Source organism: Pempheris klunzingeri, chromosome 19 (assembly GCF_042242105.1).
Source record: "Pempheris klunzingeri isolate RE-2024b chromosome 19, fPemKlu1.hap1, whole genome shotgun sequence".
Classification (NCBI taxonomy): Eukaryota; Metazoa; Chordata; class Actinopteri; order Acropomatiformes; family Pempheridae; genus Pempheris; species Pempheris klunzingeri.
The window spans coordinates 14,273,730-14,288,071 of record NC_092030.1 but is presented as its reverse complement, the minus strand read 5'-3'; the positions used below and the strand labels follow the sequence as shown (position 1 = coordinate 14,288,071).

The following is a 14,342-nucleotide window of genomic DNA, read 5'->3' as shown; positions in this document are numbered from 1 at the left end:
GAAACTGACTTCAATACTTTTAAAGACTTTTCAAAGCCTGCAGACAATATTATGTAACTTTTATTTAAATGTCATGCTGCTACAAAGTAGATCAATCATTGTTATACTTAAGACAGACACTCATGTTGCAACCCCTACCTACATTTAAATTAATGATAGCCATTAAACACTGAACATCCCACAGGCAGGGACAGGGGTACTTACATTATAGGCTAACTTTAATTGCCATCGGTGTAATTACAGCATGTGATGTGGTTGGATCCCACACCTCCCACACTCTGCCAAGGCTTTGTAATAAACCCGCACATCACAAGAAGCTCCTGAGGGAAAGTAGATCCTGAATCCTTTACACAACTACAAGCTGAAGTTAAACGGAACACCTCATCTGACCTATGCCTGCCTTGTCCATTATTCATTTCTGTTCAATATTAACACCTTTACATGAATAAAACATAAGATATAGTCCCCTTTCATTTCATAGTTACTTTAATTCCCATCGGCTGTACAACTTAGAGGAGCTTACAAAAGGCTGGGAAACTCTAGTCGGACGAGGGCAGGTCTAAAGTAGGTGGAAAAAGCAGACGGAGCACCATTTTTTTGAATAATTTCATGTGATCCCCATTACAGACTCATTTTCTCACGTTACTAGGACCACATTGATAATTCTTTACACCTATCAGGAGATGATAGACGCACACTTGCCTGAAAAATGCACTGAATCCTAATGAAGATCCCTGATAAAACATTTGTTTTGTTTTAACTAATGGCTTATCCATGTTAATAAATCATTTAGTAATGCTTTATAGATCAATTACAAGCCATTAGTTACACATTTTGGCTTGCCAAGTTGATAAACATCCTACTAGTTGGTGTTAGCATTCAATGTATTTTGTAAATTAGCCATCGATTAATTTTTGTTCTCACTCTTTAAAGCTCAAACCTGCAGTTTTAAGTGTTAATAAGCTGTTAATAAACTGAGTTTAGTCCTGGGGGTAAGTGGCAAATGAGTCCAGCCAATAAAATAACTTTCAATTGCAAAAAGTGTTAATATTATCATATTAATGAATTAAGCTATTAGTTATAACTTACGTCACCTGCATGAGAGTGCTTTGTTAGAAAGTGGTCAGTAGATCTAAACATTATTCAGCCAATGACACAAAAGTCATATCAGCTAATTACTTGCATGTTATTTATGTACAAGCTAAATATAGCCAGCAACAAAGAATTTTCTAACCAAGTCAAGCAAAGAAACAACACAACACAACAGACTGGATTGGACACATTTTACAGAATTATCTGCAACTTAGTGTTTGTATGTGATTAATGTAAATGTTAAAGTGAGCATACAGCCTTTGATTCCTCTGCTTATCCTCTTTCACCAATCAGGAAAAAAAAAAAAGCCACTAGTGACTGGCAGTTTAGCTGCACAGCGTGTCTATTAAAATAAAATAATAAAATAAAAGCCTGCAGATGTTGACAATGAACTCTCTAAATCTGTGTCATTAATTGTGTCACATTCATTTCTAGACGTGCAGTAAGCACATGGCGCCAACACAAGCTACAGGCTCTTGGGTCGACATGACGCCGCTGCCTGCAAAAATAAAAGCTCACACTGTTTGTGCTGAAGCATTTGCAAGGTATCCTCAGCAGACTATTGGATTTTATTGATGATTAAAATTCTGGGCAAAAAAGAGGAATTATTCTACAGGCAGATATGGATTTAGTTAATTTATGTACCCCAAATGTGGGCAGCACAACACATATGCTGACACTAGCAGTGCTTAATATGCATTCAAATGAAAGATGCTTGCTTTGTAAAAAGTGGAAAGTCATAGATTCAGCAAATAAGAAAATTAACAACTGCAAGTGTTGACTGAGAGAGGGAAGGGACACTGATATAATTTATGGAGTCGGTTAGCACATCATTTCATCAAAGCCACTGCAAATTATACCTCAGGAGGCATCAGCTATTGGGATCAGTTGATGAGACCTGGGTGATGACTGAGACCGAAGCTTGACCTCAGACCGGATGCTATGGAAACAGGGAATGCTCACCTGAGTGGGAAATTTAGGTGTGATGCTGGGAGGCCAGCTCTGGCTCGCCTCTTAAACTTTAAGTGAAAAACATCTTTTGTGGCCAAAGCGAGGGGCTGACCTAAAGTGCACTTTTGTGTAAATAAATGAGAACTTCTCACATCGGTGGCGCAAGCGGATTGTTAAAGTTATCAGTCCTTAAGCACTGTCGCTACGTCAGCAAAGATCAGCAGGCTAACTGACACAAGGACCCATAGCTGTGTAGGTTTAATGATATGCCAAATCAGTTACCTTTTAGGATATGGTTTCCTGTGTCTGCCTTTATATAAACCTGCTATCATATTCTCAGATATTGCGGGTGAATCAATGGTAATATTGCATGGCAAGCAATGCACACACGGCACCCGTTTTCCCCTTTTTGTTGGTGTTTGTAGTCTCATTTTAGAAGTTCCCTGTTTACGCTTTAATGACAGGAAAGCGGTATAGGGATTTGGGGATTAACAGCATTACATTTTTTATGAAGAGCCAAATGCCTTTTCAATGTCTTCAAAAACATCAGAAACTCTGAGCAGCTCTGGTGACGCTCAAAGCCTTCCCCCTGACATCTGTGATAATGCCTGACATCCATGATCAAGTCTATTAGATAAGACTTTAAGCCCATTCTCAGCAATCCATTCACATGCAAAGTAAGTGTTGAAATTACTGTTGCATGCACCTGTTCGTGTTGTGTCAAATGTCAACGGAGCGCGAGTGCAGAAGCAGGGTTCATTTTCTGGGAGCTGCATGTACCCTTGGAAGACTAAACGGAGTTTGAAATTAAAATGTTCAGTATAAAGCTCCTTTATAGTATCAGGATAAGTAATGACACTGAACTGCATAATCCCTGTGAGTGAGTTAAAGACAGAGAGGGAAAGAGTGATAGAGGAGGAATTGATGCAGGTTGGTAATTAATGGCTGGGAGGTTGGGATGGACTTGCTGCTGTAAGCTCCGGTGTTATTTAAGATGCATTATATTCATATCAGCGCTACCGCAACGCTCCAAACTGTGCCCAGCATTTAAGCATGAATACCAGCACAAGTGATCGCGTCCTTACATTCTGCAACTTAATCGAATCTGTATCCGTAGGACTGCGTGACAGCAGCTAAACAAGGGATAAAGACTTAGCTAGATATAAATAAATCACTTACTTTGGATTTTTAGTACATTGTTTTTCGAAAATGGCCTCTTGCCAAGCCAAACTTGATAATGGATACATCCAATTACCCAAGACAGGCCCTGTATTAGTAAGCAGGTTTAAGGAATTAGACAACAGGCTTCCAAGACTCTAATTGTCCGCAGAAAAGAACGAGAGTCTGCGGCCTGAGGCGGTACTTAATGTGGACACAGTAGGACTTTGAGCTAAATGCTAACATGCTCACAATGCCAAGCTGAGGTTTATCTTGTTCATGAGGAAAAGTCATGGAATCACCATGGTTAATCCGCTGTGCACCATGAATGTCCCTGCCAGACTTCACGGCAATCCATCCAATAGCTGTTGAGAGATTTCACTCTGTAAGAAAGCATCGTACCGTCAGACCAACCTTGGCAACCCTAGAGCGATTCCTCTAGCTTGGCTAAAAACTAAATACAAATGAGAACAGTTCAGCTACGCAAAAAACTGACACCGGTAAAGTCTAAAAAATATGTTTGTGTTAAAGAAATCTTGCGAAATCTTTCAAACGTGTCACAACTGTGCGGCCACCGGCAACCCATAGGTGCCAAAATAGGAGTGGGCCTAAGGAAAGTGATCTGCAGTGCACCACCAAATCAGCTCAGAGTGCAGAGAAAACAGAAATCAGGGGGCGAGGTCTCCCTTGTCTGTTTGTGGATTATTGGATTTGGATTATCTGTGCAGACAAAATTACCCATTAGGGAAAATTGTAGCATGCATTTACGGAGGAGCTCGTGCTCACAACCGCTTAGGATAACACTCGCCACACACACAAACACATTGGTGTGACCTGAACAGCCTGGCTGGTACATTATGTACAGTGCGAGAGTGACCAGGAGCAGCTCAGTGTTCATAGGAGTGCCTGAAGATATAAAAGATGCACATGCTGGGCAGTGCACGGGCGAAAGTAGTGATGATGGATTTGTCAGTGAAGCAAGGCAGGATGAGCTCAAGAGCTGCTAATCATCGCTGACTGTGGGTGAGGGGATGGGGGGGGATGGGGGGGGGGGGGGGGGGTGCTTGGGGAAAAACAGAGAATAAGAGTGGGGGTTGGGGATGGGTGAAGGGTAGTTAAGCTATTTTTATCTGGATTCCATGAAGACAGCTGCCATCCTCCTGAGTGTTTGTGAGACTTTCCTGCACTTTCCATCACCAGTGACACAAGAAACAGGTAGGGTCAACATCGAGTATTTGCCATATCTGTGGTAAAGTTAAAAAAAAAAACAACAAAAAAACAAAAAAAACACTCCTTTAAATGCTTTCATATAGAGGCCAGTTGTGGAGTGGGGGCTGAAAATCTCATAAGCTCATCCGCTTTGGCTGAAAGCATTACACTTTGGGCTCTGTAACTGCCTGTGTGCCTCTGTAATCTGCCAATGTGTCTAACTGTAAATACTTTACCTGAAACATAAAATAGATCACTGTGATCATGTACATAAGGCTGCTCATTATGTCACCTTAGACAAAACAAATTATTACCAATTTGGATAAATATTTTGTTTGCTTGCTTTGTTAACGAATCAAAAAAGAAATAAAAACAGAATGCACCTTTATAGTTGATTTATAGCTCATTCTCCTTCAAGTATTCCAAACCAGAGGTTCCAGTCCACTGTTCGTATCTATCAGGGATTACTGGGGAATGCGGATTTGACCATTTCAGCAGGTGGGCAGTTCAGGTCACATTGTATGACCCTGACATTCCCGTGCCACTTCAGAGCGACCAGGACCTCTGCCACCCGGTTTGGTGAGAGACGCGAGATAAGGGACAGAGTGACAGTAACATGCTCCACAGCCATAACCCGGGAATGTGATTCTGTAGATGGTGGCCACATGCCACCACGCCGAGGCTCCGATAGAAGCCAAACGGCCCCATCAGCATTCTCCCACAGCCCAATCTAGCTCCGCATGTGAGTCAGTGAATTCTTCACGGAGGATGGAGGAATGAGCTGCATATCAAGAGGGATTTAGCATTAATTAGTGAGCCATCTAAACATGGCCTTGGGCTTCCTGCCATGCTATTCTACATGCCACCTCGAATTAGACTGTGTTTAGTTTTGTATGGCTAGTATTCAGATAATTATTTGCCTCTGTATTAAGGACATAGTGAGCATAGAGATACCTTGTTTTCAACTGTGATGATGTTAAGTGCTTTTACAATGTATGATGTTTAATTTTGCTATACATTTAATTTGATAAAATTAGGAGCACCCTGAAAGCTTTAGATTAGAACTTGTACCCACTACAACTGTATAAATTTGCTTTCAGGAATGTAAAGAAACACTATGTGAATAAGTCACATTATGATTTGACGGTGTTTGCTTTTGTTCTCAATTTTATGATCATTTGAGAGAATAAACATAATCAAAGAGCATTAACATGACTGCATTACCAAATAAGATTTTGAGTAGACAGATAAATTTTTTGAGAAATATCATTTATTTGCATGTTTTCCATGTAAAAATATACATCAAGCGGGGGATAACAGCAAAAATCTAAAAAAGAAAATATAACTTTTTTCCATCTTGAAGCAAAAAAATGTTTTTTGTGATAGTTCAAAATATTGCGTTTGTTTAGTTTTGGTACATTCTACAGGCATGTGCATTTTAGACATTTGTTCATGACTGTATTGACAGATTTGACTGGATTGAATTTTAGTTCATATAGCCAAGCGGGGAACACCATTTCACATAATTCAATGAAAGAGAAATGTTCTGAAGCAAAGCTTCAACGTTTTTGTGCATTTCCATGTTGCAAAAATGCAGAGGAACACTTTAAAATGCTGAACCCAGACACCAAGAATCACCCCGGCTTATGAATGTCACGACAGTTAAAGAATGACAAGTCTGTAAACTGCTTCAATGTGCAACGATGTCCCATTTTCTGAAGGTGGTCTTGGATATGCTTACGAAAAGATCATTTTTAATCAATACTTGTCCAAAGAAAATTAAGGCGTTAACTTCCCTAATGATTTATGAGCTGCTTGAAGACTTTTTTTCCCCTAAAATATACAAATGTTTTCTACAAAAAAATGCAAGTAAAGGTAACTTCTAATTTACTTTATTTACCCCTTTAACTTGAATGCAACAGTCTTCCCCCTCTCCCTCCTCCCATTGTGTGGCACAAAGAGCTTGATTGCAGACAGTACTGCAGCAGTGGAGGTTTAATAAAACTAGCTTCTCCAACTGGCAAATGTTTGACCACTTGATCTGGAGGAAGAAATGACAGACAAAGCAGAAAGGGAGAGATTATTGAAAAAGAGTGTCAGTGCTTGAAATGACACTAATGATTATTCCAATTACCACAAGAACTGCACAGTTTCCCATTTGACGTAATGGTGCTGCTGTTTTTAAACACACTGCATACTAGATTTGAATATTTCTGTCAACATTAGAATGGCGAAGCCTCAATAAAGTGTTGGAACCAGACAGATAACCTGGAGAGTTTTGTGTTTGAGGGTGATAGGAGGAAATTGGGGATTTTAAGAGGTTCAGGAGGGTAAACAAACAAGCAGCAGAGCTGGACAGAGAGCCTCATATTAAAAACAAACACATAGACGCACAAGAAAAATGTAGGTTGGTTTTCTACTTGTCTTGTGTTATTTATCAAATTACAATGAAAATTAATTGGCAAATATTTTAATTAATTATATATTTCAACCAGTGAATTTGAGTTTCACATGGGTACATGTCGTCAGTACATTGACCACAACGGGTTCAAGATTTAAGCTCTTATCCAGTTTTGATGTTTTGGGTCATTTTTGTGGGCTTGTGGTCGATGTGGATCAAGACGATATCGTTCTTTTGAATGAAATACGCAAAAGAAAACAAGCGATTGCTATTTGCTGCAGCCCATTAAATGTGTTCAGGTTAGCAAAGAAACATAAAAGATGAAGATACTGTACTGATTGAACTAAAAAAAGAATGAGAGAGGAGGATTATTAACAGCATGTGAATGTGTCCAATAGGCTGAGCCTCGTCTCCACACACTCCTGCACACTTCAGAGTGCATTCCACTGGAACACACCCCGGGGAACTTTGGCTGCCATGTGACACACAGCAGCAAACGGAGGGAGAAGCGGCATAAGGGAAGGAGATGTAGGATGGGATTGAGGGATGAGAGGCGGAAAAGGAGAAAGAGAGTAGGATGGGACTGAAAATCTGATCACAAGGGTGCAATTAGTAAGCAAGTGTTACTGGAGCATTCAATCATGCACCAACTATTTCAGGGACAGTGGCTGTCCCCCCTCCTAAATGATGTATATTCAGTATTGTATAGTATTTACAGTATTATTTATTGGACTGTCTTTTTAAACATGCTGACAGATTATTCATTTCTTTGTGTTTTTTTATTCAAGGTTGGAAATGTGGAACAGAGGAAAAAAATCCCCTGTATTTCGATGCAGTGAGGTAGCAATAAAGCTCAAATTGACCCTAAATGAATAGAGAAAAAAGGAAAGAAAAGGAAATAAATGAGGCTAGATGAGGTGGTATTAAATCTGAAAGGTTCTATGGGGAGCTGTGTTGTGGAAGAAAGATGGCAGCTTCAGCAGAGCAGAGTTCCAGCGCCACAGGCACAACACGGTGCTGTCACGCGTTACACACTTACGCGTGCACAAACACACAGAAAACAAAAAAGACTTGAATGAAAAACCAAATGAGTTGGCCACACTTACTGGTTTGTAGAACCAAAGGTGTTTCCAGAGAATCCTGCAAAAGGGGAAAAAGTGATTGAGTGACCGTACCAATAAAGATGACAGCTGAAAACTCTGATATAAGTCCCATAACATGACAATCATTTTGGTGCTGTTTCATACTGACAATTGCTAGATTTATACTTATGCCACTTGACTTGGTTGCATTGTGGTTGTAGTTATACTTACTACTACTATGCAACACTACAGTTGCAATGATCACAGAAAAACCATCTATGTGGATAAATATAATGTTCTGCTTTGGAGTTGTGTGCTTTCTCACTTTTACTGGACATCACATCACGTTACTTATAGACCACATTAATAAAATTGTTAACTTCTCTCCACCTTGCTTAGGCTAAAATATCAGCAACTATAGAAGCACTCTCACCTCCTGTCTGTGGCTGCTGTCCAAAGCCCGAGAAGCTGCTGGGCTGCTGACTTCCAAACCCTGGGCTCTGCTGAGCCAGGCCCCCGAATGTTGGAGCGCTCTGATTGGCTAGAGCACCAAAGGACGGGCCGCTGGGAGGGGGGGCAAACCTGAAAGAAGAAACAGACACAGAGGATGTGATATGAAATACTAACAAAAATGTACAAATACTACAATCACTAAAATCAAAGTAAAGATGCGACAAATTTAATGAAAATACTGAGCCATTGGGGCTGGATGCTGGGTAAGTAAACAAGGCTAGCTGAGGCAGGAGGTGTCAGATGGTGCGTGTGTGTGAGTGAGGATTGAGAGATGGGGGGTTTAAGCAGTAATCCCTTCTGCAGGACCCACGCCCGTTGACTCCCAAGGGAGAGAAAAGAGAGAATGAGCAAAACAGAGAGAGAGAGACAGAGAGAGAGAGAGCAGGGAAGTTTAATCTGCAGGCAGCATGGATAATCTCACAGAGTAATCTAGTCCTGCACATGGCTCCATAGTTTTGGGCTCATAGCCATGCTCACTGTAACAAAACACATGCACATTGTGGGCACAAGGATGATAAAGCTGGAGACATCATTAGAGTGGAAATAATGAGGAGGAGGAAAAGATAAAATAATCCCTATTTCACTAGCTGAAAATGAAATTTCATTTGGAGCAAGGCTGCCTTGCTAGGGGCTGTAAGAAACGTCACGCTCAGTATGTGGACCTTGAGTTGAGATCTGTCAAAATTTAAAAGTTTAATTTTAAGGATACCTTTGCCACCTCAAGTCTCATCAAGAAATGTGTGTATATTACATCACTGCTCAGTTTGAGAGCAGGTTTCGATGGTGCTTCCAACACTTGCTCCATTTGGTTTATTTCATTACTGCTTCACTTTAATGTTAATAGAGTAATCCTGCTTCTCTGCTCCCCCCTCTATATTGCACCGACATTCTCAAATGTTAACAATGTAACAGCCAAAAATGACTACTGGTTGAATTTGTTACACCACTTTGTTACTAAAATGTTGTGCTGGATGAAACATTTGCTCATTTTGCCATGAGTGCTTCTTTAAGCCAAAAAACAAGACACTTGTATATCAGTGCTGTAACCGAAATGCTTCCGAATGTGGACAAAAAAACAGTTCAAATTGAAAATGTACTGCTATAGACCTTCTGAGGTAGTTTACCTTGTGGTCCAGTATTCTTAAAATGTACCATCAGCTTGACCTATGCATGCCCTACTAGCCTCTATCAATAAACTAAACTGAATTTAATACGGTTCTGAGTGCATGTGTTTGTAATTTTTCACCCATATGTCAGCTATGGACAGGTTCTGGTAATGCTCCACTTGTTGGAGCCCTGTTTTTAGCCTATTTGTTCACAAATTGATGCCATTAAAAGTGTGCAGAATAAGCTATTAGCGGGTCTTGTTACAGCAATGTAACGAAGGACGTACAGACAGCTATTACTGGATGACTCCGATAGAAATGTGATGATTCTCAAGTTCTCATCGTTGTTTTTCACTGAGCTCTAGGTGTCTTAATGGATGTAAACAGCTGATTTACACTGGTGATCCATCCATTGCCTACACCGCTTATCCTTAAGGGTCGAGGGGGGGGGCTGGAGCCAATCCCAGCTGGCACTGGGTGAGAGGTGGGGTACATGCTGGACTGGTCACTATTCAATCACAGGGCCAACACATATAGACAGACAACCACTCATGCTCATATTCACGCCTATGGGCAGGCCACCAGTTAACCTAACCTGCATGTCTTCTGACAGTGGGAGGAAGCTGGAGTACCTAGAGTACACTGGTGATGTCTAAGTTTAATCACACTCAAAGATATAGTGTTTCATGTTTGGACTATTTAAGTAAGCATCTCCACAACTGGCATTGGCAAAAAACAATAAAAAATGAGCAGCTCACCCTACACTCTGCTCAAAAGTCAGCATTTATTACTCCATGAATGCATAATGTTGCCTCATGCATACACATTCTAGAAAAACTGTTCACACCTTTCACAGAACACACAAGGTTTCTTACCCAAACCCTCCCATGCTGGAAGCCGCTGTTCCCTCTCCGAACACTTTACCACCTGAAGGAGACATGTTGTTGCTGAAAGAAGGGCTCGTGCCAAATGCTGCTCCGCCGCCAAATGCTGGGGAACTACCAAAGGAAGGGGGACTCCCAAAAACTGGAGCGCTGCCAAAACCACCTGTAGAGGGGAAAACAGATAATGCTTACAAACGTTTTGAAAGCAAAGGGTAATTACTGTACACAAGTAAATACATATAACAAATCCGTGTTAATCATATTTCTAATAAAAGTCAATATTTTTCCCTATTGTATCTCAGTAAGTAAATGTCTGAGCTGGTGAATACAGATGTGTAAGGTACATTATTGTTTTGGAACAACACACTGTGGCAGCTTAATGACAGGATGAATACTCCACACCAACTCAAAGCCTCAGAGGGTGGAGTGGCAGGGGAGAAAGGCTGTGCTGAAATTACAGCCTGGCTACCAGCATGCCCCAGTAAATAATTGATTGAGCTAATGTAATAAGATTACATTCCCTGTACCTAGGCCAGTAATAGGGCATTAGAGTGCAGAGTGGTACCAATATCCCAGTGGAGCTAAGGGAAACAGGAATACTTATTACCAAGAATTGCAAAACAGAGATAAACAGAAATAAGGGGGAAAAAATTATGAAGACAGAGGCTAAATTTGAATCTCAAAAACCAAGTAATCCATTTGTGAAGGAGTTGACTCTTCATTCTTAAACTTGCTCTGCACCTAATTTCATTTGCATTTGATCCTCTTTTAATTGTTTTTAATCTGCTAAATACTGTTGGGTGTATAGGATCATGGGCTATTTAATTGCTGTACCTGGTCTAAACTACCTAAGTCTCCTTTTTTACTTTTACAAATGACTGACACAAACTGGCATTTCATTTCTCCTCCAAGTAAAGCGAAGCAGTTTTAAAGTGGTGAGACCACAACCCAAACAAACTACATGACAATGATAGAAAAAATATATAGTATAGCATAACAAATCAACACGTACATGGTATCAGATTATGATTATATTCAGCTGCCTTCACGTGTTTGTTTTGGTTACAAAAACCAAATGACAGTAGATTAAGGCAGAAAATTGGTACATTTGGTGCATGACACTGCATGATTAGCTTGAGACAGGAAGAAGAAATGGAAATTCATCATAGTTGCTCTCAATTAGGCACTAATCAGGGAAATCGGTGGCTGAAGTGACTGATAGTAAAACCTGTATTCATTTACACGACCCTTACTGTGGCACAACCATAGCTGTAATGACATTACTATTTGAACGGTTACGTATAGTGCACTTCGTAATAAGTAATGAAACTGTATTTAAATTTGCACTTTCATCAATAACATTGAGGCTCTTTTGATGCAGATTAACAGAGACATAGATCACTCATATAAAATGTTAAATGGATACTTTAAGGCCTTATGTGTATCAAAAATCCATCTGACACTGAAATAAATACATCGCATCTTAGACTCATTCCACTGTGACTTAGCAGTGTTGGTAGATGACGGTGCATCAGCAGTATTCAGGCAAGTAATAATGAAGCCTGGCTACCTCACTTTCTGCTCTGCTGGGGTGAGGTGATACAGGCACTAGCTGTAGCTCAGGTGATAAAGGAGAAAGCAATGTCGAGAGATGGCTGCAGTGTAAAATGCGATTATGTATAGGTGCACAGGGTTTCTATCACAGCTGTCCCACTATCACTGAACGTCACACGTCACTAAACCAGAGCCCTGAGGCTAGACCTGAAAATTGTGAAAAAACAAAGAATATCAAACATCACCGATGCAAGCTCTATCAGGTGAATGTGTGTTAGTGTGAAATTTCCTAAAACTTCCTAATAACAGCACTATTGATATTTGCTAAACCTTTTGCTCAATTCTAATTAAGAAAATGAATCCCTATCCTAAGAAAGGCACATGGAACATGCATCTGATCTGAAAATGTCAGCAGTATAAATCATCTGATAAAATGTTAACTGCAAAGTGCAAGTATGCATCACTTTCTCTACATGGGATCTCAGCGTCTCAGACCAAATTAAATGTGCGCCTGTACTTTGTTTTGCTGGTGTCGAGAAGGAGCCAAATCCCTGAGATGCGACGCTCCCTGCACCAGTGCTGAAGGTCCCACTAGGCTTCTGTTCACCAAAAGAAGACTGTCCAAAACCAAAGGTCTTGGCACCACTGTTCCCAAACAGACTGTTGGTTCCTAGAGGAGAAACAGGCATATAAATATATAGGTAAATGGTCGTTTGTTTTCAATACTTTTGCTTCCAGTATGGTAAAGCTGTAACACACACTTGTCAAATTGTGAACAGAGGTTTGAATAAAAATAAAAATTTATGAAAAATCTTTTTTTTTTTTTTAAATTCACCTACCTGTTTGACTAGGCTGCCCAAATCCTCCGGTTGCGGCAGGAGCGCCGAATGGGTTCTTGTTGGCAGCGTCTTCACTCGGTTTACCTCCCAGGCCGCTAAAGAATCCTCCAGTAGCAGCTGAGCCTGCTGCATTGGCTGAACTTGAACCAAACAGACTCCCACCAGCTGATGGTTGCTGCTGGGTGACAAATTTCTCTTTTAGTTTTAAGACAATACTATTTATAGGTTGCTCTATCAATCAAACTTAGGAACAATCAGTTGATGATACCTGTCCAAATACACTCCCACTGCTAGGTTGTTGGCCAAACACAGGGGTGGCGGGGGAGCAGCCAAAAGCTGTAATGAGAAGGAGAGGGTTAACACGATCAAGACTGAGACACACTGTCGTACCTCTGTACTCCTAGATGTAATGTAGCTGGTGATGCCATATACCATTTTCTAGTCACCAGATTCCTTTTCTTCTCCCGCTTTCATAAAACAAAATGAGCTTACTCTGAAAACTCAAACCCCCTTTCAAATCTGTAGACAGGAGTGAGTTAACTGCTGAGCTGATACATTAACATCAGCTGTCCACAGAGACACCGACATTCCCATACTGCTTTGGGAATTTAGAGAATCTCCGGGAATGGGGCAACTCCCCTCATGCCACCCTGCTCACTCAGACTGCCACACCACCCCAAATCTCACAGCCACACATGTCACATTTGACTTCAATCACAACATGTCCAGGATGGGCAGCTGAATGAGTTGATATTGTCACACAGCCTCCTTTCCGGCCCACTGCCCCTAAAGACATGACAATATAATTCAGGGGTGGTCAGACTTAAATGTTTGTGGCTGTGTGGTTCTCATTAGTAAGGATAACATCACTCTGAGTGACAATAGCGTCTCTGGCTGCTTTTTTACGGCTGACTGGTTTGAAATTGAGAACTTTGTATACCCATTACTTTGAAAGCCCGAAGGTGTCATTTTTCTAATTTATAAATAGCCACAGGATTGCAATATGAATTTGATGAGGTGAAGATGCAATGTATTTGAGTCAGTCGGGTTCAGTCAGTCGGGCTCAGCGTAGTACTAGCCATTATGCAACAGTGAATATAAGATTTGCATATGCCATAACACATGCAAGAACGAAAATGAGAATGAACATCATTTTGGAAATAGTTTAGATATAGCTCAAATAACAAAGGCAAAGCGAGGTAAAGAAGGGTTGATAAACATTTTGGCAAATGTTTCCAACAATGTTCACTTCATTCTGGTCTTATGAGATAAGTACAGATGTTATCACGCTTTTAGAAGGTAATTACTCCAGCTTTTGTAATTTCCACTATTTCAGTGACATCAGACTCTGTTATTGATTGTTATGGGCTAACATGAACGCAATCAAAATCTGATCCTTCTGTGTCTGTACTCATCAAAAGATCAAACTCCACTCTGTCACTCTACAGTCAGTCTTGAAGGACTGGGTTTGGGTTCTATAAACTTGATTGGGACATCTCTAATCTTCACAAAACCACTTGCTACTATAGCTATACTACTACTACTGTAACCTG

General features: G+C 40.6%; 1 protein-coding gene across 2 annotated transcripts in view; it reads right to left on the bottom strand.

Moving 5' to 3' along the window:
* Window positions 1-5,752: 5,752 nt before the first annotated feature.
* The window catches only part of nup214 (nucleoporin 214), a 29,686-nt gene continuing 21,096 nt past the window's right edge, over window positions 5,753-14,342 (bottom strand). The window contains exons 30-36 of one of the 2 annotated variants that reach the window (XM_070850087.1): window positions 13,058-13,125; window positions 12,790-12,967; window positions 12,468-12,620; window positions 10,388-10,559; window positions 8,327-8,475; window positions 7,918-7,951; window positions 5,753-6,451 (exon numbers count right to left, since the gene is read on the bottom strand). In XM_070850087.1, the coding sequence (XP_070706188.1) occupies window positions 6,415-6,451; window positions 7,918-7,951; window positions 8,327-8,475; window positions 10,388-10,559; window positions 12,468-12,620; window positions 12,790-12,967; window positions 13,058-13,125 (791 nt within the window). In that variant the 3' untranslated portion in view covers window positions 5,753-6,414. The remainder of the gene's footprint in view (window positions 6,452-7,917; window positions 7,952-8,326; window positions 8,476-10,387; window positions 10,560-12,467; window positions 12,621-12,789; window positions 12,968-13,057; window positions 13,126-14,342) is intronic. The other variant, XM_070850088.1, reaches the window with a different exon arrangement.